The 21,588-nt window shown below is 32.1% G+C and overlaps 2 protein-coding genes, 1 long non-coding RNA gene and 1 other non-coding gene across 4 annotated transcripts; all 4 read left to right on the forward strand.

Moving 5' to 3' along the window:
* The first annotated feature begins 1,374 nt into the window (after positions 1-1,374).
* Positions 1,375-4,243, forward strand: LOC111197779. Its single transcript, XM_022699151.2, has 8 exons — positions 1,375-1,594; positions 2,153-2,323; positions 2,426-2,488; positions 2,767-2,833; positions 2,904-3,004; positions 3,117-3,161; positions 3,239-3,718; positions 3,825-4,243. Exons 2-8 carry the CDS (start codon positions 2,195-2,197, stop codon positions 3,993-3,995), a joined length of 1,056 nt encoding a protein of 351 aa, XP_022554872.1. The 5' UTR covers positions 1,375-1,594; positions 2,153-2,194; the 3' UTR covers positions 3,996-4,243.
* A 122-nt stretch (positions 4,244-4,365) lies between these two features.
* TRNAT-UGU lies at positions 4,366-4,437 on the forward strand. The gene has a single exon. It is a non-coding gene; the product is annotated as a tRNA-Thr (tRNA).
* A 5,461-nt stretch (positions 4,438-9,898) lies between these two features.
* LOC106388316 (calmodulin-like protein 5) lies at positions 9,899-10,828 on the forward strand. Its single transcript, XM_013828356.3, has one exon. It carries the CDS (start codon positions 9,999-10,001, stop codon positions 10,641-10,643), a length of 645 nt encoding a protein of 214 aa, XP_013683810.2. The 5' UTR covers positions 9,899-9,998; the 3' UTR covers positions 10,644-10,828.
* A 4,417-nt stretch (positions 10,829-15,245) lies between these two features.
* Positions 15,246-16,156, forward strand: LOC111204061. Its single transcript, XR_002656483.2, has 2 exons — positions 15,246-15,773; positions 15,874-16,156. It is a non-coding gene; the product is annotated as an uncharacterized LOC111204061 (long non-coding RNA).
* The last annotated feature ends 5,432 nt before the right edge of the window (positions 16,157-21,588 follow it).

Consider the following 21,588-nt stretch of genomic DNA (forward strand, 5'->3'; position numbering starts at 1 on the left):
AAAAGACTGGAATCCAAAGTGGACCCTATAACCAACACAGTTCCTAACACACTGTACTATTCCAGCATTGCATTACATATCACTGATCTAAACCGGATCCAATCTTGGTTTACCCTGTTACTGTGATACCACAATGTATGAGCATGAACCACTTAAGACCGAGAACCCTGCTCGAGTAACCCTATCACTGCTACTGCCCAACCACTGTTATTTCCCCAAGCCCCTGTGTTTCCAAATCTGTTCAACTTCAGAGAACGTTAGCCCCGGAGTCTCAGGGACAAACACAATCACAAAGATAACAGCTAGAACCACTATTCCCACCAAAATCAAGAAAGTCACTCCTATACCAGCAGCTTCTGCGATTGACATGAATGTTTGTGCCACAATAAAATTGCTGATCCAGTTAACTGTTTCAGACATGCCTCCGCATTTACCTCGGTACTGTTGTAAGTATATCTCTGAGTTCACCGTCCATGGGACTGGTCCCATTCCCGGTGCAAAGAAACATGTTATAGAGCTAAGCCAAGCACAGCGAGCCCTCCATCAGATGGTGCACTATCATCGTAGGGCTATAGTACATGACACAGTATTGATCCCAGTGAATTGCTGAAATGCCTGCAGACATGTTGTTTATCTTTCATCAAACACTTAAGTCCTATTAAAACATCTCAGTCAAGACTGCAAAAGTTGACATGTATGTTACATGAAACCCCAAGCATCCATCTCCATGTTCCTCGAACCTGCCAGCAACAATAATCTCATGAATCCACAAGCTACCAATAAAATGCCAAAACGTTTCTACACTTTCTCTCTATAGTTTCTTAGACACAAACCTACACTTGCATCTATTACAACCTTACACTTTCATATGATCACCTTCATTTTCTTAACTACATCAACATGAGACATCAACATGACTCAATAGAGATAGCTTAACTAACTAACCTGTGTGAAAGCTGAGTTAACGAGGTACGAAAGAAAATGCCCACCAGTGATCATCAATACATTGGTGCAGTCACATGAGCAACACAAATGCCTAAACCAACGAAGAAACAATCCGCGATCAAGACATACGGATAGGGAGCAGCAGCAACCTCCTGATCGATGCAGCACCGATCATACTTTTACAATAGTTTTCTACAAAAAAAATCACATTCTTTCATGGGTCACACTAAGGTATCAGCTTGGAACAGAAAAATTGGAGAAAAAAACAACAGAAAAATTGGGAAGAGTTTTAGGATCCGGGGAATATTCTCAAACTGGGATAATAATATGGTCAGTTTCTTAATTAGCAAAGAATAAAAGGACTAGAATTATAAAAAGTTAGGACAGATATTACAAAAGCGGACCAGCTTGGTCGGAACAGAAGCTTCGATTAGTTTGGCCAAACTCCCACCCTCTTTGCCTTCTTAGATTTTTTTTTTTTGTAATAAAGATTTTTAATTTGTTACTTTAAACGTGTGTGTGAGAGAGAGAGGTCTTTGCTCTGAATTTTCAACCTTGTTTCTGATTGATCCATAAATCTTCGCCTTGTTAGAGAAGAGTCTCATCTTTCTTCATTTCAAGAACTCCTCCACTGATCGCCTTGTCTCTTGTAAGTTGTCTATTTCTCTCCATTGATCATGTAATTTATTCGCTTAGGAAATGAAATTGACTCGAATTTCTTCTTACTTTATTTGGAATTTTTTGGCTATAACAAGTCACCAAGTCAATTTGTTTTTTTCCATTGATGGTTTATGGTTTTGATCGTGATCCATGTTGGTTAGTTTAGTAGTAAGGATGTGGAATTGAAGAGCCAGCGTAGATCTTGCAGTTGGGTCAGTATTGAATCTGTAAACTTTCCGACTTTTGTCTGTCCTTAGCTTCTCTCTACTTAGTTTCCTGTTTGGTTTGTCATATATTCAAAGTTGCAGTCTTTATTAGGTGAAAATCATGATGCCTAGTCTTAAGGTTTTGTGGGTTTTAAGGTTTTAGAGTTCAAAGATGTTGTTCAGAGAGTGGCATTCCCATCACTAAAGATTAGATCTTTTGATCATTTGAGATTGTTACCACCATTGGAGTATTACTAAAAAAAATTCAAAATCCCTTTTGTTGTTTTGAGGTTTAAGGTTATAGGGTGGCACTAAAGATTAAATCTTTTGATGATTTTTAGATTTGATAACCATTGGAGCAAGAGAACTCAGAAGCTAAAAGAATGCGCGCACCATCTTTGCTTGCGCAATGCTGGCCAGGTTTGATGCCCCAGGACTGTAGTGGTGTGTCTGCACTATCTGAGAAGGATTTGCAGCTTCCATCACCAGCTGTTGAGATCTTACCTTCTAAGGTTGTTTGCTCACTCTCGATTAGTTCATCATTACCATTATAAAATGTATTGAGTACAATTTTTATACCTTGCAATTCTGAATCTCTTTCTTTCTTTTTGTAGACATCAGCTCAACACAGGTATTCAGGTGAAAATCTAGATGTGCCCGGTTTACCAATTTTCAAGGTACTATTATTATAAAGACAGTTAACACCTAGTTCTAAGCTTTAATATGTTAGAAGTATTATGTCAAGAATTGCAAGGTTTGCTAACTTTATATATTAATATGATAATTATATTATCGTCAAAATGCATAAAGCTATTTTTTTTTTTTTGTGATGGCATAGCTTTCATATATGCGCTTATTTTGTTGTTCAATACTCAGAAAGACCATGACACACTTCTCTGAGCATACAGAGAGAATCCTAAATCTTTGGGTTGAAACAGTCATCAATTTCTTGCAGGGAAAAGTAAGTGTTGCTGATATGATCGGACTCTCTAGCTCAGAAACTGCTCCTTTTAAATATGAAGGTATGCGCTTCAGAATGTTCTCCTCTCTTTATGAATCACAATAAAACTGAATCAAAAAAATATTGTGTAGGTTCTATGAAAAGTTGGGAAAGTGCTATTGTTCTTGTTGATGTACTTAAAAACGAGATCCGTGATGGACAGCTTAGCTTCAGGGGCAAAAGGGTCCTCGAGGTACTTCCTCTAATGTCACTGAACGGTTCCTTAGATACGAAGTAAAATTTATGAATGAGTTTGTAAACAATTTTGCTAAAGCTATCTAATATTTGTATGGCGACATGAGCAGCTAGGTTGCAACTATGGAGTTCCTGGGATATTTGCCTGCTTGAAAGTAAGTAAACCAACACTGGAAGATAGCTGTTACTGTCACATTTCTCATAATCTAATCTCTTTTGCTTGATTTTAAAGGGTGCTTCCTCAGTCCACTTTCAAGACCTCAACGCAGAAACAATAAGATGCACAACCATCCCAAACGTTCTTGCGAATCTTGATCAAGCTCGGGACAGGCAAAGCCGTCAGCCAGAAGTCCTTCTCACACCATCAAGACAAGCCGTCTCTGCATCTGTCCGTTTCTATGCAGGAGAATGGGAAGAGCTCCCGACCGTTTTATCTATCATAAGAACAGATGTCCTTGAACCAGTTAACCAGGGAATGAACTTGAGTTTCTCAGAGGAAGACTTCATGGACGGATGTAGCAGCCAAGAAGGGAGCATTACAGGACAGCCAGATTTCTCCTCGAGGCGTTCGAGGAAGCTCTCTGGAAGCAGAGCGTGGGAACGAGCAAATGAGACTGAGCAAGGAGGAGAATGTGGGTATGATGTTATACTAATGACTGAGATCCCTTACTCGGTTACTTCTCTGAAGAAACTATATTCTCTCATTAAGAAGGTTGGTTCTTGATCCTTCTCTCTCTCTCTCGCTCTAGTTCTTGAATAGGTGGTTGTCTCCTTGTTATAGTGATGGTTTTGTTGTCTTTTTGTCTGTGTGGAAACAGTGCCTTAGACCACCTTATGGTGTGGTGTATTTGGCGGCGAAGAAGCAGTATGTGGGATTCAACAGTGGAGCGAGACATCTGAGGAACTTGGTGGATGAGGAAACTATCTTAGGAGCTCATTTGATTAAGGAGACTACAGACAGAGATGTCTGGAAGTTCTTCCTCAAGTAAAGTGTAGAAGAACTCACTCATGACCAGATACTCTGCAGCTGCATCAGTTGAAAACAATCAAATGCAAAACATTTTTTATTATATTGTATAATTTAATGCAGTATTATGTTCCTTCATTGTACCGTTTTAACTGTGGAGTCAAAATTTGATCAAAGTTGGGCAGTAATTTTACTTGACTCTTCTATTTGTGAACTAACTCAATTCATTTGTATATAGAAGTGAACATTGTTACAAATGTTCTTTTTTTAGTTTTTTTGGTAAAATATCTTTTTGTTTAGCTAAGTAGTTGTCTGAGTTACAGTCACACTCATTACCTCTTTCTTATCTCAGTTTTTGTTTCTATACTATCAAGTAGAAATAATAATCGAAAGCCCGTATAGCTCAGTGGTAGAGCGTCAGTCTTGTAAACTGAAGGTCCGTAATTCGATCCTGCGTGTGGGCACTTTTTGTAAACTAACTTTTTTATTTTGTTTTTTTGAGTCTGGAGAGAGTAAGCGGCAAATAGTACAATAAAATCGATACAGAGAGAGTAATTTTTTGTCGTAAATCGTAATCACTTAACTGTATATCATTTATTCATTGTTGAAACTTGAAACGTTTTGGGAATTTGGCTTCTTATTGTATTTGTACGTTAAAATGTTTACTTAACTATAAAATCAAAACCATTATGCGGATAGATAGCGTGACTGTAAATGTAAAGCCTGAATCACTTTATCTTCTTTTCTGGGTGAAATTTCTTGAAAATGTTTTGCGTGAAAATAGTTTTATCAAGTTATTAAGTATTATTATTATTCTTCAAAGGATGGATACTTGAGCTTGAAAATTCATGTCAAATATAAATTAATTTTCCAACTAGCAGATATAAGGAAAAAAAATATAAACAGAACAAAGTTATGGTAAATCAGTGGGGTGAAGTTAATTAATAATAAGACCGTGGTCCGTGAAAATGTTTTGCTTGAAAATAGTTTTATCAAGTTATTAAGTATTATTATTCTTCAAAGGATGGATGGATATTTGAGCTTGAAAATTCATGTCAAATATAAATTAATTTCCCAACTAGCAGCAGATATAAGGAAAAAAACATAAACAGAGCAAAGTTATGGTAAATCAGTGGGGTGAAGTCAATTAATAATAAGACCGTGGTCCGTTGGATATGCTTTCTCCATTCCACAATTTATGTGTATTATCCTGCAACCCCAATGTGTCATGTCTATAACTAATATCTTTTTTTTAAACACTGTCTATAACTAATAACTAATACTTATTGTTTGCTTACTCTAATACAAATATTTTTTTAGCAAGTACGCATTGTTTTTCTATTTTTATTTTTTATTTTTATTTTGTCAGTAACGTACCCAGATTCAACTGACTCTGCAAACCAAACTGATAATTCTGCATCCATGTGAACGATAAAAGACACTTGTTTCTTGCACTGCGTACTAGACTATCCATCTTTAAATTATGCGATTGGAGAACATGGATGATCTCTGAGTTGACAATTGTTTCTTTCAGGGTTTTGATATCTTCCAAATAACCTGCAAAATCTATGCATTCTTCTGTTCTAAAACCATCTTCACTGATTGAGAACAATCCGTTGCAAATATGACCTGAAACTGACACAAATTCCTCATACATTCTATTGTCCAGATTAGTGCTTCTACCTCCGAATGAAAAGGTGAGAGACTAGCCCTTACGTTCCTCGCCCCCATTAAACCATCAAAACTTTCTAGTGTACTATACCAGCGTTGTCCTGAAAATTTTTTTTTATCTTTCCAAGATCATCTGTAAAACACTATCGCCCCAAGATACTTGTAAGTTCGTAGCCTCTACATGTGTAGTCGCCCTCTGTGTACGTGTTATATGTGCCTCAGCCCAAAGTGTAGATTCTATTTTTACTAATTTTAGGAGTTTTCTGGGATTAGTGTCCAAATTACTAAAGACTTTATTATTCATGCATTTCTAAATGTACCAAAGTATCAATGCGAAATGATGATCATCCATTTGTGGGATAACTCTGCGGAACATGTGATCCATATTTGTGAAGAGAAAACTAGTGAAAAAAATAGTTGGATCAGATGATATCTTCGAAAGCGCCTAAACATATCTCGCTGGTGGACATTCAAAAAAAACATGGTTTATTGATTCCTCTAGAGCTTCACAATAGAATTTTTTTTTCTTTGGTGGCACTGTATTTAGGAACAGAATATTTTTAATAGATCGATTGTGGGTCTAAATACTATTAGTGGTTTTTCTTTATCTTGATAAATTCGTTGTACGTGGTTCTTCTTTGATTTACTTTCCAAAGCACTCTTCGACTTTATTTCTTACAAAAGTCTAGTAGTTCCTTTTTTTACTAAAATGTTATTCAACTCATATGATAAGTTAATATTTTCAATATGACTGAAACACTGGTAGTTGAGCAAGTGGGTCCACGTGGAAGATGCCCAACCAATGGAAAGGCGACAACATTCGAGAGATGAGGATATCCAACAATCATAAACTAACTGGCGTCATTCTTGGCGCGTTTTTTTGGTCCCCAGTGTCGTCTTTTGATTCTGAGACCCGTTACATTTTTATCATTAAAACGTTCCCAAACACACTTGTTTTGATGGTCCCAGAGAAATGTCCGGGCTCAAAGATATGAGTTATTCTTAAATTAGATCCAGTAATACTATACAAGACACCAATATAGTCTCGGATTAAGATAAGGGTAATGTATTTTTTTTTTTCCCGCAGAGTTTTTTTTTTTTAATTAATAAAACGGGCCAAGTCTAGAATATACAGCCCGAGGCCCAAATACATAATAAAAAAGCCAGAGGCCCAAAAGCCTAAAAACTACAAACGAAACCATTAACCGGGCCATCGGTCCAAACATTAAAAACCCGTACGAAGTCGGCCGAATCACGCGTCAAGGAAGCTGGCTGCTGGACACGTGGGAACATCTACACCATTAGAACAACACGCGTCGCAACCACCTCGACTTGACCGTCTCCGCTTCGAATCACCGCCGAAACCACATCACCGCAACTTCATTTCGTCGAAGCTCAGAACCCGTAGAACCTCCGCCGAAACCATCTCTGTTCTTCCAACTCTGTGTACCCGTCGGAGAGCTTCATCGCTCTTCGATATCTCATCCGACAAGGCCAAAACTCCAACACTAGAGAGACAAACAATAGCCACCCGATCCACAATCGAAATCCAAACCCTAAGAACCGCAACGAAATACCTAAAGCCGGCGACGCAAAGCTGTGGTAGCCTTCACCCCCCGGAGACTAGAGCCGACGACGGCGAAAGTGAAGAAACTTCCACCTCCCGAAGACAAGAGCCAGCAGCGACGGAGCTGTGGGAGCCTCCACCTCCCGGAATCGGAACCCAAACTACGAACGTCTTCACCGCGCCATAACATCCACGCAACCGCGTCTTCACTGCAATATCAGAAACACCACGGGTGGTGGTTGGCCAGAGCTTAGACAAGACAGACGCCGGAGACGACGGGGAAAAGACAAAGGCCGGATAATTTATGCTGAAGGACGACGGACTCCGGCGACGGCACTCACGCTCACGTGCCGGCCGTACGCCGAACCCAACACTAAGATCTACTTTCTCTCTCTTCTCTCACTTTTCCACCACTCAAGCAAAGTGTGATAAGGGTTATGTATATATTTTTGCTTTTTCTTGTCTTAATATATTTTGAAATTCTGCTTTTTGTTTCCAGTAGTAAAATTAGTTCTTTACGTATATTTGTGTTCCAAAAAAAAAGCCATTTATGTATGTGAACGTAGCCAATATAGTATCGATGACCAAAACAAAATTTCCTGTGTTTTTTCTGATATTTTTTGTTTGTCTTTTCACATTTCTTATACTAGGATGTAGCGACTAAAACCTTGGCTTATTAAACCTTGGGTTGTTTTAATAATTTACATCATTCGAGAGAGTTATAAAGATAATTTAAACAAAATCGTCTTGTTGCTATTTTTCTTGTTGTCTCCAAGGCTGGTCTTTTACGTACGTATTTTGAGCTAAAGAATGTTGTAAACTATACGTACGATACAATGAAGACCGGCACATTTCTTATATAAAATAAGTTAGAATAACCAAACAAATGGAGACAGGAACCAAACATCAACAATTATTTTTACCAAAAAAAAAAAAAAAAACATCAACAATTATGACAACGCGTTTTTGACATTACTTCCTTCTTAATTTATCAAAAGCGATGTGTATATGTTTAACTACCCTTCTTCACGCGTTTTCCTGCAACTTCTTTATGCTATATTGAAAAAACGGGTGGCCTCTTTATTTTACTAACTCAGTACTCTTCGGTTTGGTATCAAGTATCACTTTATGACATTTTTTACGAAGACTAATTAAAAAAATTGTATAATAAATTAATACTCTTTCCGTATCACTTTAAGTGGTGTTTAGAGTAAAACAATTTGTTTCAAAATAATTGATGTTTTTATTATTCTAGATAAAATTTAATACCATTTAAATTTTGTGACCAATTGCAAAATACTGAATTTTTTTATTGGTTGAATTAATTTCATTTAATGATATTTTTATGTAACCAAGATAAATTGTATAGAAGTTTGTATTTTTTAATCTAAGTGCAAAAACCTTAAAAATCACTTAAAATAATACAGAATGAGTATATTTTATTTGATATATGATTAATTAAATAAAAATAATTTAAATAATAGTTTATTGGTTATTCAAAAGGGTAAAACATAATTTTAATCTACAAAATTACATTTGAACTGTAGAATGACATTTATTTTGAAATAAAAAATAAATCTAAAGTGACACTTGTTATAAAACAGATGGAGTAAATTTTTCATAAAAAAATATTAAACATTCGTTTATCATGGTTTATACACTAAAATATTTCGCAAGTCGCGGCTTTATCTCCTTTTAGCATTTCATCGTCATTCATATTTCTGACCTTTGTTGTGGGAAGATATATCATAAATTTAAATAAAATATATTATATGAACTTCATATTAGAAAAGATAAAGAATATAAAATTGTAGTTATCACTTACTTTACTTTTTTTTACTCGTCGGCAAAGGTTTAAAGAAATTCTCTAATCATAATTTATCAAATCTTTATGTTTCTTTGCAATAACTTTATAGCTGTCCAAAGTAATAGTAATAGTAATGTTCAATGTATTGTAAAATGTTATTTAGATAGGATTTTGGTAAATAATGGTATATATATATATATGTTTGAGAAGTCATGCGTAGATGACTAATGTATCTATCAGTCGCTTTGTTTGATTCACAAATCGTCTCATTTCGATTTACCAAAAAGAAAGTTAAAATTGAAAGCTAAAGACTAAGAGAATTCCTAATGGTTTACATCATTTTTCTTCTCAAAATGAGTTTGCATTTTGCTCCAATGGTTTCTCTCATTTTTATCTTCAAAAATACTAATTATTATTAATTCCAAAATACTTATAAAACAAATTTATATATTATTTACTAAAGTATTAATAATTTTTCTAAAGAATAAAACATAAATATTGAATCCTTTTAACTATAAAACAGAATTATATAAAATTTTAAGAACTAATTTATAAATATAAAACTTATAAAACATCAAAAAAATGAGAGATAACCTTTTCCAATGGTACATCATTTGAAGAGAAAATGAGTTTGTGAATAGTGAAGCATCAAATTTGAGGAAAATTATTTACAAACTTATTTTTCTTCCAAAATGATGTACTATTGGAGAAAGTATTCCCTAAATTTTTGATATTTTTCCTCAATATGTGACTATGTGTTGATACAAAATAGCTTCAACGGTCATATATAAGAAAAATAAATTCCTATAAATTTATATTCAATTATCTGAAATATATATTATTTAATTGTAATATATGGAGCACACTTTCTCTTCCCTCTATAAAACAACAGTTTTGAAGTTTTTCTCTACCTCCAAAGCTCTTTGTTTATCAGATCTTCTCTCTGTTTTCTTCAGATCTTGGAGAAAGGATCTAAAGTTATGATGAGAATATTCCTTCTCTATCATCTATTAAACTCTTTTCTTCTCTCTTTAGTACCAAAGAAACTGCGAACTCTCTTCTCTCTCTCTTGGTTCGACAAAACTCTCCACAAGAACTCACCACCGTCACCGTCCATGTTACCCTCTCCGTCACCATCCTCCACGCCGACGACAAAAATAGACCCGTCCGAGCTAAAAAGGGTTTTTCAGACGTTCGACAAGAACGGAGACGGTCGTATCACTAAACAAGAGCTCAAGGACTCACTAGAGAATCTTGGAATCTACATACCAGACAAAGACCTAACTCAAATGATCCACAACATCGACACGAACCACGATGGATGCGTTGACATAGACGAGTTCGAGTCTCTGTACAAATCCATTGTCGATGAGCATCACAACGATGGAGAAACCGAAGAAGAGGACATGAAAGAAGCCTTTAACGTGTTTGACCAGGACGGAGATGGGTTTATCACTGTGGAGGAGTTGAAATCTGTGATGGGTTCCTTGGGACTCAAGCAAGGTAAAACCCAAGAAGGTTGCAAGAAGATGATTATGCAAGTGGATGTTGATGGTGATGGTAGAGTTAATTACAAAGAGTTTCTTCAAATGATGAAAGGTGATGGGTTTAGCAGTCGTAGTTGATATTTGTTTAGGATTTAACAGAAGAGTACGTGTGTGTGTGTGTGTGTTTATTTGATTGATTTGTTTGTTTCTTTTTATGTGTGAATAATTTTTCTGATGATGTATCAAAACATGACCAAGGTGTGTTATCCTTTATTTTTTCTAGGGTTTCTCTGAGATTATGTAAGATTCACCTTCTCATTTCATCTGGTTTAGAGTTCTTTAGTATATTGTAAACGTTTCCTATCAAGATAGTATAGATCCATATGTAACATGTTTGTGTATAAATCCTATATATACATGAGTACTATATTAGTTTCACTTCACCAAGGAAACAGCTGAACCAACTAAAATTGTATTAGGCAAATGTTAAATTTGATATCCGAAACCTGATTTGTATGTAAACAGTATCTCACCAAAGTTCTATAGTATCTCACATTAAATTCCATAGTCTATGATTCAACAACATACACTAATGCAATATGAGATCGGGAAAGTCGGTACAGAAATCTCAACGATTTTTTTAAGAAAACACCGTAGCGCTAGTGTGTTCCTACCGAAACGATCGAGTCAATTGCTATTTTTCTCTGTTTTCTAGTTTAATTATAAAATAAAAATGCTATTAAAAAAATATACTATAGTAAAATCCATTTCTATCATACAAATCTTCTATTTAAGAAGATGTATTAGTATTTAAATTCTATTCAATCCAAGTCTTAACATTAATTAGTATGTAAGTATGTATTATAATACTCTTTTTGTGCAGCTCTGTAGTCAATTCTTGGATTATATTTTGACTAAAAATCTATTATAGTATTAGATATAAAACGAAATGTTATATGGTCTTATATATCTTTAAAAATGTTATAGGTAGCAGTGGCGGGTGCTACATATCCTGCTCTAAATGTTCTACAAAGCTGCAACATGGGATCTCTTCCTGCATGTAGTGACTCAACCTCTGTTGGTGTTGCCAGGTATTGCACGACCATTAACTACATTTTGTGTACAACGCACAAATCATTTACGCCAACCAACATATCCTGCTAAGACATTTGCAACATTTAAAATTCGAAGATATCGTGTGGAGCTGTCCATTTCAGATGGTACAGAGTCTGCAGTGTTTGTTGTTTTCGATGCCGAAATGTCTTGGTTGACTAGTGTGCGTGCAGCGGAAATTAGTGAACTCAACGCTATGTCTGAGTGACCACATCTTATCGCCTAGACTTTATTTAACTCCATTCGATTATTTTTTCACTCTCGTCTACATTTAAATTTTAAAAGCCTATGTTGTTGGGACAAATTAAGATCATCAACGAATGGCATTGAGTTATAACAGAAGGTTCCTGCAGTTGATTTTGAGGATAAATACGTGTGGGGTTTCATGCGTGACAATCTAAAATCACAAATTTTGACGACCCTAATTTTATCAACAAGAAGGTTCAAAGATTTTAAATCCCTATGTAAGTTGGGTGACTGGTGTTCCAGTAGTTCATATCTTTAGCTTGCAATACGATCAGATATTGAACGAGTGTTCGAGGATTAATATGACAATGCTATCCATCTTTATGGTATAATAATATTATGGAGAGGAGAGCATGAGTTCGGTCAACCAATGGTCGATTCCTTGGGATATAAACTAAACAAAATCTGGATGGCCAATTGTTGGAATTACATTAAAAAATCAATCCATAAAATAAGGGTTACTTTTTTTTTTGGTCAAACTTAGACAATTGATATGACACATGCATTTATTACAGGCTAATGAACAAATTTGTATACGTTTTTAAACATAATTTGAGCACAATATGTATTTTCATGGTCTCGATTTTCTATTTCAGTTTTCATAATAAATGAAATTCAACTACATTTTTTCCTTTAATTAAACTACATCTTCCTTTTCAAAAATTACGAAGACGAGAACTGAAGCTATAAAATCCATGAATCGGTAACTTTGGACTATGATAAACAAACTAAAACAACATAAGACAATAAATAATCTTCCTAAAGTATCCACGACAATTCAACTTTCTAGATCATACTAATACTAACACATAAAAAATGACCCAAACAAACAAAAAGTTTACGCCAAAACAGCCAACACCGGAAATATTATAGGATTGAGTTACTTCTTTTGGTTTTAGTCTTTGAAGAAAAAAAATTTCAAAAAATATTTGTACGCAGTTTAGTTCATCTTAATTTCTAGATTATTAATGGATGTGCTACATTTAAGTTATTTTTGTTAGATTACGATTTGGTTTATTCTAGCTTATTCGAAATAAATGATTTGATATGATGTGGTATGAAATATCTCTCTGTGATTGTTTTTCACACTCATTGTTCCGCATGATTACTGGAATTTTGCTCTGTCATCAAACTATACAGAAACAAAGAGACATCAATTATCCCTTATAATAACCATGAGATTAAAAACATCTATATTATTTACCTTTTGAAATTGTTTGGAAACATGAATAACATTATAAAAAAAAGTATAATGTCATTTTAATAATTTCGTTAATATAATTACATTAATTGTCTTTCTATATTTCACTCAGTTTAACAATTTTATTAATTATATTACATTAACAATACAACACATCATTAATTATCTTACCATAATAATAATAGTACATGTTTTTATTTATTAGTTTTCAACATTAACTTTGTGTCAATTATAAAATAAAAAATGTAAAATAATTGAGTTTTGCATATGGTTAAACGTTCGGTTTAGTTTGTTCTACTTATTTGTTTATTTATTTTAGTTTCAATCAGTGAAAAATTACGCAGCCAAAAGCATAATTCAAAGACATGTTTTTGTGAATAAAAGAATGACTTAAATCAAAATAATACAAATGTATTACATTTATTGTAACTTAATTTTTCACTCCGTATAATTATTTTAATATAAAAAGAATTCTTTTAATTTCACTTAATTTAACCAAATCACATTGAAATAATCTTTTTTATTAGTTTATAAAATCAGTTAGACATAAACTTTGGTATCCATTTAGGTACAAATTGTTCCTTTTGGGTATCATTTTTTTTTAAATTAGGCTTCAATTGAATATTATAAATTTATGTGCGGATTTTTGAGTTGGAGCATTTTGGATCATGATGAGTCCGATTTTGATGTATAGGAACTTAAAATTATCTAAATAACAAATGTATCTGAAACGAGTTCAGATATTTGTACCAAAAATAACAATATTACCTTATTTGGTCTAGATCTTTTGAATACAATTAGTTATATTACGATACATCTAAAATATATAATACTAATTATGAAAAAAATATCAATATATAAAAAATGTAAAAACCAATATCCGCGCAGATGCGCCGATTAATCTCTAGTTAACATTAATATATGTACTCATTGTAGGTAGAGGATGATTAGAAGGGAGGTCTGATCATCATTGGTTATAATAAGCAATGTCAGTTTAAGTTGTGAATGTTAAAGATGAGAAGAAAACGATAGATTTCTGGTGCTTTATATTCTTTGTGCTTTATACGACTGAGATAATCAACATTAACAGATTCTTAGAGCTTTATACGCAAGGTATAAACTTTCATGTATATAGTTAAGTTGTTAGATAGCTTTAGAAAATGTGGGTCGACTGAGAAAATATTAAATGGCAAATGTAATTATTCTAGAAATTTATGGGTAGATGTATTTTGATTAAGAATGATTCTGAAGCTGACACGTAGGCACAAAAATGCTCTAAGAAAATAATACCTTAGAAAATCTAAAATATAATTAATATAAAATTGAAGTTATATCTTTTTAATGAATCTCAATTGATATACATGAGATATTTATCTTTGGTTTATATTTGTTTTCTTTTAGAAAAACTATATTTGGCGCTTCACTCATTCGTAGTTGTTGATTTTATACTTACCAATATAACGAAAATATCTCGAGATCAACTTATGATTCTTCTTTGAGAAAATCAGCATCCTTTTTGTGTTCTTCTCCTTTCATAAAATATGAACTCAACGATGTAAAATTCTAGTTGACATTACTTTTATAAGATATATATAGTGGATGAATATATAAAAAAAGGTTATGAGGTTTAAGTCAATTAATTTTCTGAATATATATTTTATTGTAGTAGTTATTAATATAAATATATTTAATTTTTTTTCTTCCTATAATTGTTTCTATTTATAAGTTTATATAATATAATCTACAAAATCATTTTTCCTATAATTATAATTACATCAGATTATCTATATTTAAGATTTGTTTGAAATTTTTAATTTTTGGCTTATCTATGATTAGTTTTTCTTTTTATATTTTAATTAAATAAATAAAAATAAACATATTGTCAAGCAGTCAATTCAAGAGAATTAGTTTTGAGTTTCACTTATGAACGATACATAAGGAATAATCACTTAAGTGATGTCCCTTTTAATATAAGTTGATGTGTAATACAATTTCAAATGATTTTCAAATCCCTATAATTATTTATACAATTATAAATAGACTTATAAGCATTTACAAATGATTTTATACTTTTATAATATTTTATAAGTTAGAAATTAATTCCTAAAATTTGATAAATAATTTATTATTTATATCAATTTCTGTAAATGGTTTTTATTCATTATTTTATAGTTTATAATATATAAAAATAATTAATCTAACATTATTACTCTTTCTATAATTTTGACAATTACTACCATAAATCATTATTTAGACTTACCTTTTATTTTAGATCAAATTATAATAAATTAAAATCATAGACCATTCAAATTATAATAATTTTCTTACAATTATAAATAGATTTGTGTCTCTCTATAGCCAATTCTTGGATTATAATTTGACCAAAAATCTCTTTTTTTTTTTATAAAGACCAAAAATCTCTTATATTTGATATAAAAGGAAGTGTTATATTCTCTTATATATATTTGACCAAGAAAATATTTACTTGTAATGTGCATGTGTCACTATATATATAATCAGAAAAAGTACAGAAAAACACACCAAACAAAACGTTAAAGTGAATATTTTACAACAAAGTTTTAAATTTACTTATAAAATTGTCATCACTATGAAAACTTTAGTTCTGTTTGTTTTCACTACTTTTTTCATCATATCTTTTGTTGATTGTCATACTACAACTATGGCTACTACCCCTGCTAGTACTCCTGGTAACAATTTATTTTTATACTACATTTTTAATTATAGATACAATTTTATTCTTTTTGATTAATATACTTATTGGTTTAATAATTTTTTTCACATAAATAGGTTATGGAATAAATTGGGCGACTGTACTGTGCTTCAAGATCTCAACGCCGTGTGATTTAGCAGGGCGATATGGATGCGCAAAGTTTTGTGACCAGTGGGATTATTTTTTTGACAGGTGTGAACCGGGTAAATGTTGTTGTCACAGATAAGTAGTATGCGTTCAGAATAAAATAATCTTATAAATGTATTGGCATTTGTTTGAAAGTAACATCAACAACTTTCATGCTTTATTATCAATATATGATCAAGAAATGAAATAAATCAAAATTATTAGATTGAAATAGTTTGATTCAATCCATGTAATAATATTAAAAAAAAATTTACGAGAAAAATTTAAATTATATCAGAATACAACTTTTTATTAAAATTTTAAATTATGTAATTAATCAAAAGTCACAAATTACTCTGACTTCCACTTCCAGTCATACAAGTTCACATAACCATGAAATATGTAAGACAATAATAATTTAACATGAAGAGATGAGGATGATTGCTTATAGTCAATAGCAACACAACTTGATGGGGCGAGATCTTTACTGAGCTGAGTGATATGTAAATAAGAATTTCAGTATCTTTGCTCGTGCATCATTGGCAATAAGAAACCTTCTCGAGCCTGAAAATATAACGGATTACTAGATACATCGTTTCACACAAGTCCATAGAGATCAAGGGGACTCCACAAGGATTCTTGTGATGTTTTGATTCGTTTTTGACTCATCTTAGTATCAGTCTTTAAATTTCTACTCTATATGGTAATGTATCTACTATATTAATTTAGAGTTTTATTTTTTATCTACTGATAAAAAAATGTTATTAAATTTTAAAGGGTCCAATAAAACATATAACCGTAGTTAGAGCATTATAAATACATTTATTATATTTCAGTTACTAAAATGATTTCCTGTTAAATAGGATATTTGTTTATATTTAGAAATTCCAATTGAGTAACAACCGTAATTAATTGAAGTATTGTCTATGCCATGTTATTTGAGTTTTAAATAAAATATCATGGGCTTTCAAATTTTATACGTCTACATAAAACACATAATATATTTTTTTTTATACAATTTAAATAATTATAATAATATATAACTATAGTATGATATAAAATTTTAAAGTAATAAAAATAAAATTTTGAAAAGAGTCAAATCCTGCATTTTCAAAAGGCATGTCAAAATCTAGGATACTATTAAAACATAAGCTCGAAAAATCTACTTAGAGAAAGTCTTTGTTGGACCATTATATTATTCCCTCTGTTCCGAAACTAAGATTTTCTAAAGTGTTCACACTTATTAAGAATTCAATAAATATTTATAATTTAATTTTTTTTTTACTTCATTATACACTTTCCAATAACTTTTCACCAATGAAATTTAATCAATTCAAATATTGTCATTTAATGTTTTTTAAAAGTATAAAAAAGTACCTTAAACATATAGAAAATCTATTTTTGTGGAACAAGTAAAAAATCTAAAACATCTTATTTTCGGGAACGGAGAGAGTATTTAACTTCCTATTATTGTATATACAATTAACTTAGTTACTATTAAATAAATACTATAACCTAATATATATATATATATATATATTTACATTTAAGTAAAAACTATTAAAAGATATTTTTAAATGTAATCTTAGAAAAATATACTTAAGAGTATATATATATATATATATATGTTGATATTTAAATAATAAAATTTGTAATTAATATTAAATATAACTATATATAAATATTAATTCATTTTTGTTTGTAGAATAAGATATAAAATGTCTATAATATTTATATATATACATAATTCATATTCATAATTAAGCTGGTAGATCAACTAATAAATATAAAATTACTTAATCTATTTGTTAAATATTTTATAAATTTTGAAATTATAAATAATTACATATACAGAATAACATATGATCATGAATTTTTAAAAGGGTTTTTTGCAAAATTGACCTACAACTTAAAGTCAAACACAAAACTAACCTCTTTTTTTTTTGAAAATTGGTTTTGCCCTATTCACGCCACAAGTTCATATAATTTACGAAAATGTCATCAATTTTTTTTTTTTTTTCGAAAATGACATCTTTACTCTCTCACCCTCATCATCTTCAAGTAATTACAAGATTGCCATTGTCATCAATACCACAACCACCATGAACAACCAATTTGAAGCTCTTTATGCTGCCAAAATCGATTTACCCTTCTTTTTTTTCCATTCTTGTGAACTAAACACAACATATCTCTCACTTTCTCTCCACAATGAGCTAAAAAAACCCAAGATTTTGATTCTAAATTTTTTATGGTTCATAGAGTCATAGAAGCTAACGATTCTGGGTGGGTGACTTCCGTTTGTGATTCTGTGTGCTTGGAGAAGCCTTATGTATGCTAAGGAATTTATCTCACCAATTTAAGGTATGACATCGAGTTTTTTTCCAGATCTGTTCGTCAGACGACTTACTTGGGAAGTCGTCTGGCTGTAGACGACTTACCTGGAAGTCGTCTGGCTGTAGACGACTTACCTGGAAGTCGTCTGGTCAACGCAAAGGTTATTTTTGCAATTGACTTTGAAATCTGTAACCTGAGACGACTGAAAGTTAAGTCGTCTACTATTGTTTGGTTTCAAAATTTTTTCCAAAGAACCTAGACGACTTACATTTCAGTCGTCATAGGTTAGTTTTGTATTTGACTGGATAATTACAGAAGTTTGACTTCCCCAGACGACTTACATTTCAGTCGTCTGTCGGAAATTAAAATAATAATATTTTTTTTAAAGTAAACGACTTACAATTAAGTAGTCATAGGTTAGTTTTGCAATTGAAAAAAAAACTTCAAGATTTAATTATACACAGACGACTTATAATTCAGTCGTCCACCAGACGACTTACTTGTAAGTCGTCGAGGATTTTTTTCCGAGATTCTGGTCAAACCTCGTAAATCCTGGACGACTGAATTATAAGTCGTCTGTATATAATTAAATCTTGAAGTTTTTTTTTTCAATTGCAAAACTAACCTATGACGACTTAACTGTAAGTCGTCTACTTTTAAAAAAATATTATTATTTTAATTTTCACTAGACGACTGAAATATAAGTCGTCCAGAAAAGTCAAACTTCTGAAATAATCCAGTCAAATGCAAAACTAACCTATGACGACTGAAATGTAAGTCGTCTAGCTTTTTTGGAGTTTTTTTTTAACCAAACAATAGTAGACGACTTATTTTTCAGTCGTCCGAAATAACAGATTTCAAAGTCAATTGCAAAAATAACCTCTGCGTTGACCAGACGACGTATAGTTTAGTCGTCTGGACAACTTAGATTGAAGTCGTCCGTGTCTTCTCCGCTAGTTTTTAAGTCTTCTACGTTAGTTTTTGAATAACTTGTATTTTTAAGAGTGGTAAGTAACTTCAAGATATGTAAAACTCATATTTACAAAATATGTTCTCTCCCTTAGTTTTACTAAATTTGACTAAGTTTTTCAACGCAAACTTATAAAAAAATATGATATGCTTTGACTAGTTACTATTGTTTGTTTCCATCTCTTAAGTATTATTGTTATAGACAATAATGATGACTATTGTTATGAGTTGGAAGAAGGGTTAAATGTTTCTTAAAATGTTGTATCAATATGAAGCTACCAACATTCTTGTTTATTAAGATGAGAAAAGGCCATTGGAGTTTATTATTGCATATGAGAGATCCAAAGATAAGAAAAAGGCTACTGAAGTCTATTATTTCATTGATTTGTAAATGTGTAAACACATTGTTAGCACATTTAATACATCTTGGAAAACATTATTACTGATTTTACAAAAAATTCACAACTAAAAGAGTAGACATGCAATTCACAAAACAGATCACAAACAAAACTATTATAGATCATTCCTCTACAAAGACAAGCTTGGATTCCACTTGAGTAGACAAGACCAGACGACTTCTAAGAAGTCCAGACGACTTCTAAGAAGTCCAGACGACTTCCAGGAAGTTCAGACGACTTTGTCAGAAGACTTTTAGGAAGTTCAGACGACTTCCAGACGACTTTACAGGAAGTCCAGACGACTTTTAGGAAGTCCAGACGACTTTCAGACGACTTCCAGACGACTTCCAGACGACTAACAAGTAAGTCGTCCCAGAAGTCTTCCAGATCTGAAAAACCTGCATATTAAATCCAGATCTGAAAAACCTGCATATTCAAAAACGTTCAAATGGCTTAAAAACAGAAAAAATGAGTGGAAGATTAGATAAATCTACTTTTACAGAACACACAAAAATACATATATAAAAATAATTGATCTACCTTTAAATTAGTGGAAGATGAGTACCATCTAATTAAAAACCTGCAAAAAAGATAGATTAGTAAGAAAGACATGAGACAAAACTGAAAAATTCATATAAAGTTTGGTGTTTTCAAGTCAAAGAGATTAGAGTGGGTTTGGAGAGTTTTAGTTTGAGAAAAAAGTAAGAACTTTATACAACAAGAAGTTACCAAATGAAGAAAAATCAGACATAAGAACTTACCAAAACGCTCAGAAAAATCCAGACGACTTTCTGGAAGTCCACACGACTTTCTGGAAGTCCAGACGACTTTCTGGAAGTCCAGACGACTTCCTGGAAGTCCAGACGACTTTGTCAGAAGACTTCCAAGAAGTCCAGACGACTTCCAGACGACTAACAAGTAAGTCGTCTCAGAAGTCTTCCAGATCTGAAAAACCTGCATATCAAATCCAGATCTGAAAAACCTGCATATCCAAAAACGTTCAAATGACTTAAAAATAGAGAAAATGAGTGGAGGATTAGATAAATCTACATTTATAGAACACACAAAAATACATATCTAAAATAAATAGATCTACCTTTAAATTAGTGGAAGATGAGTACCATTTGGTTAAAAACCTGCAAAAGAGATAGATTAGTAAGAAATACATGAGACAAAACTGAAAAATTCATATAAAGCTTGGTGTTTTCAAGTCAAAGAGATTAGAGAGAGGTTGGAGAGTTTTAGAATGATGAACATTACATTTTTGTTGCAGCCATTTGAGAGGAGGAGAGAGAATGTGTAAATTTTTCTTTATATAGGGAGACAAAAAATCCAATTAGGTTAATTATTTTTGACTCAGACGACTTCCTAGACGACTTACATTTCAGTCGTCTGTTGAAGAAATTAAAACAGACGAAGTCGTCTAGAAGAGTTTAATATTTTTAGTGGGAAATTAAATATTTTTAGCGGGAAACTAAAATAGAAGACTTTCCAGACGACTTACAAGTAAGTCGTCTGGTTTAAATTATTTAAGCGGGAAAATAATTTTTTTAAAAAAATTTAGGCAGAAATATTTGGACGACTTACATGTAAGTCGTCTGTTTTAATTTCTTCACCAGACGACTGAAATGTAAGTCGTCCGAGTAAAATGTTCCGGTTAGGTTAAAACGTACATTGGTAAAATTAAAGGTTCGGTACGATGTGGACGACTGAAATATACGTCGTCTGGGTAAATTATTCAACAGACGACTGAAATATAAGTCGTCCACACCCTAAACATAACCCCTAAACTTAATTATCTAATTAAACACTTCGTAAAACCAAATCAAACTTGAAAAGTGTTTACTATACACAAAAATAAACACATATAGGTGAAAACTAATTTTTGAAAAAAAACATTTTAGTTTTCCAAAATCTAACCCTAACAATACATACAATACTACAACATATGTTTGCCAAAGTCCT

Source organism: Brassica napus, chromosome C3 (genome assembly GCF_020379485.1).
Source record: "Brassica napus cultivar Da-Ae chromosome C3, Da-Ae, whole genome shotgun sequence".
Lineage (NCBI taxonomy): Eukaryota > Viridiplantae > Streptophyta > Magnoliopsida > Brassicales > Brassicaceae > Brassica > Brassica napus.

Excerpts from the sequence above, each read along its gene's own strand:
- LOC106388316 (XM_013828356.3), top strand. The coding sequence starts at position 9,999 with ATGATGAGAATATTCCTTCTCTATCATCTATTAAACTCTTTTCTTCTC.
- LOC111197779 (XM_022699151.2), top strand. The coding sequence starts at position 2,195 with ATGCGCGCACCATCTTTGCTTGCGCAATGCTGGCCAGGTTTGATGCCC. Across the intron at positions 2,324-2,425 it reads TTGAGATCTTACCTTCTAAG|ACATCAGCTCAACACAGGTA; the intron begins GTTGTTTGCTCA and ends TTCTTTTTGTAG. Across the intron at positions 2,489-2,766 it reads CCGGTTTACCAATTTTCAAG|GGAAAAGTAAGTGTTGCTGA; the intron begins GTACTATTATTA and ends AATTTCTTGCAG.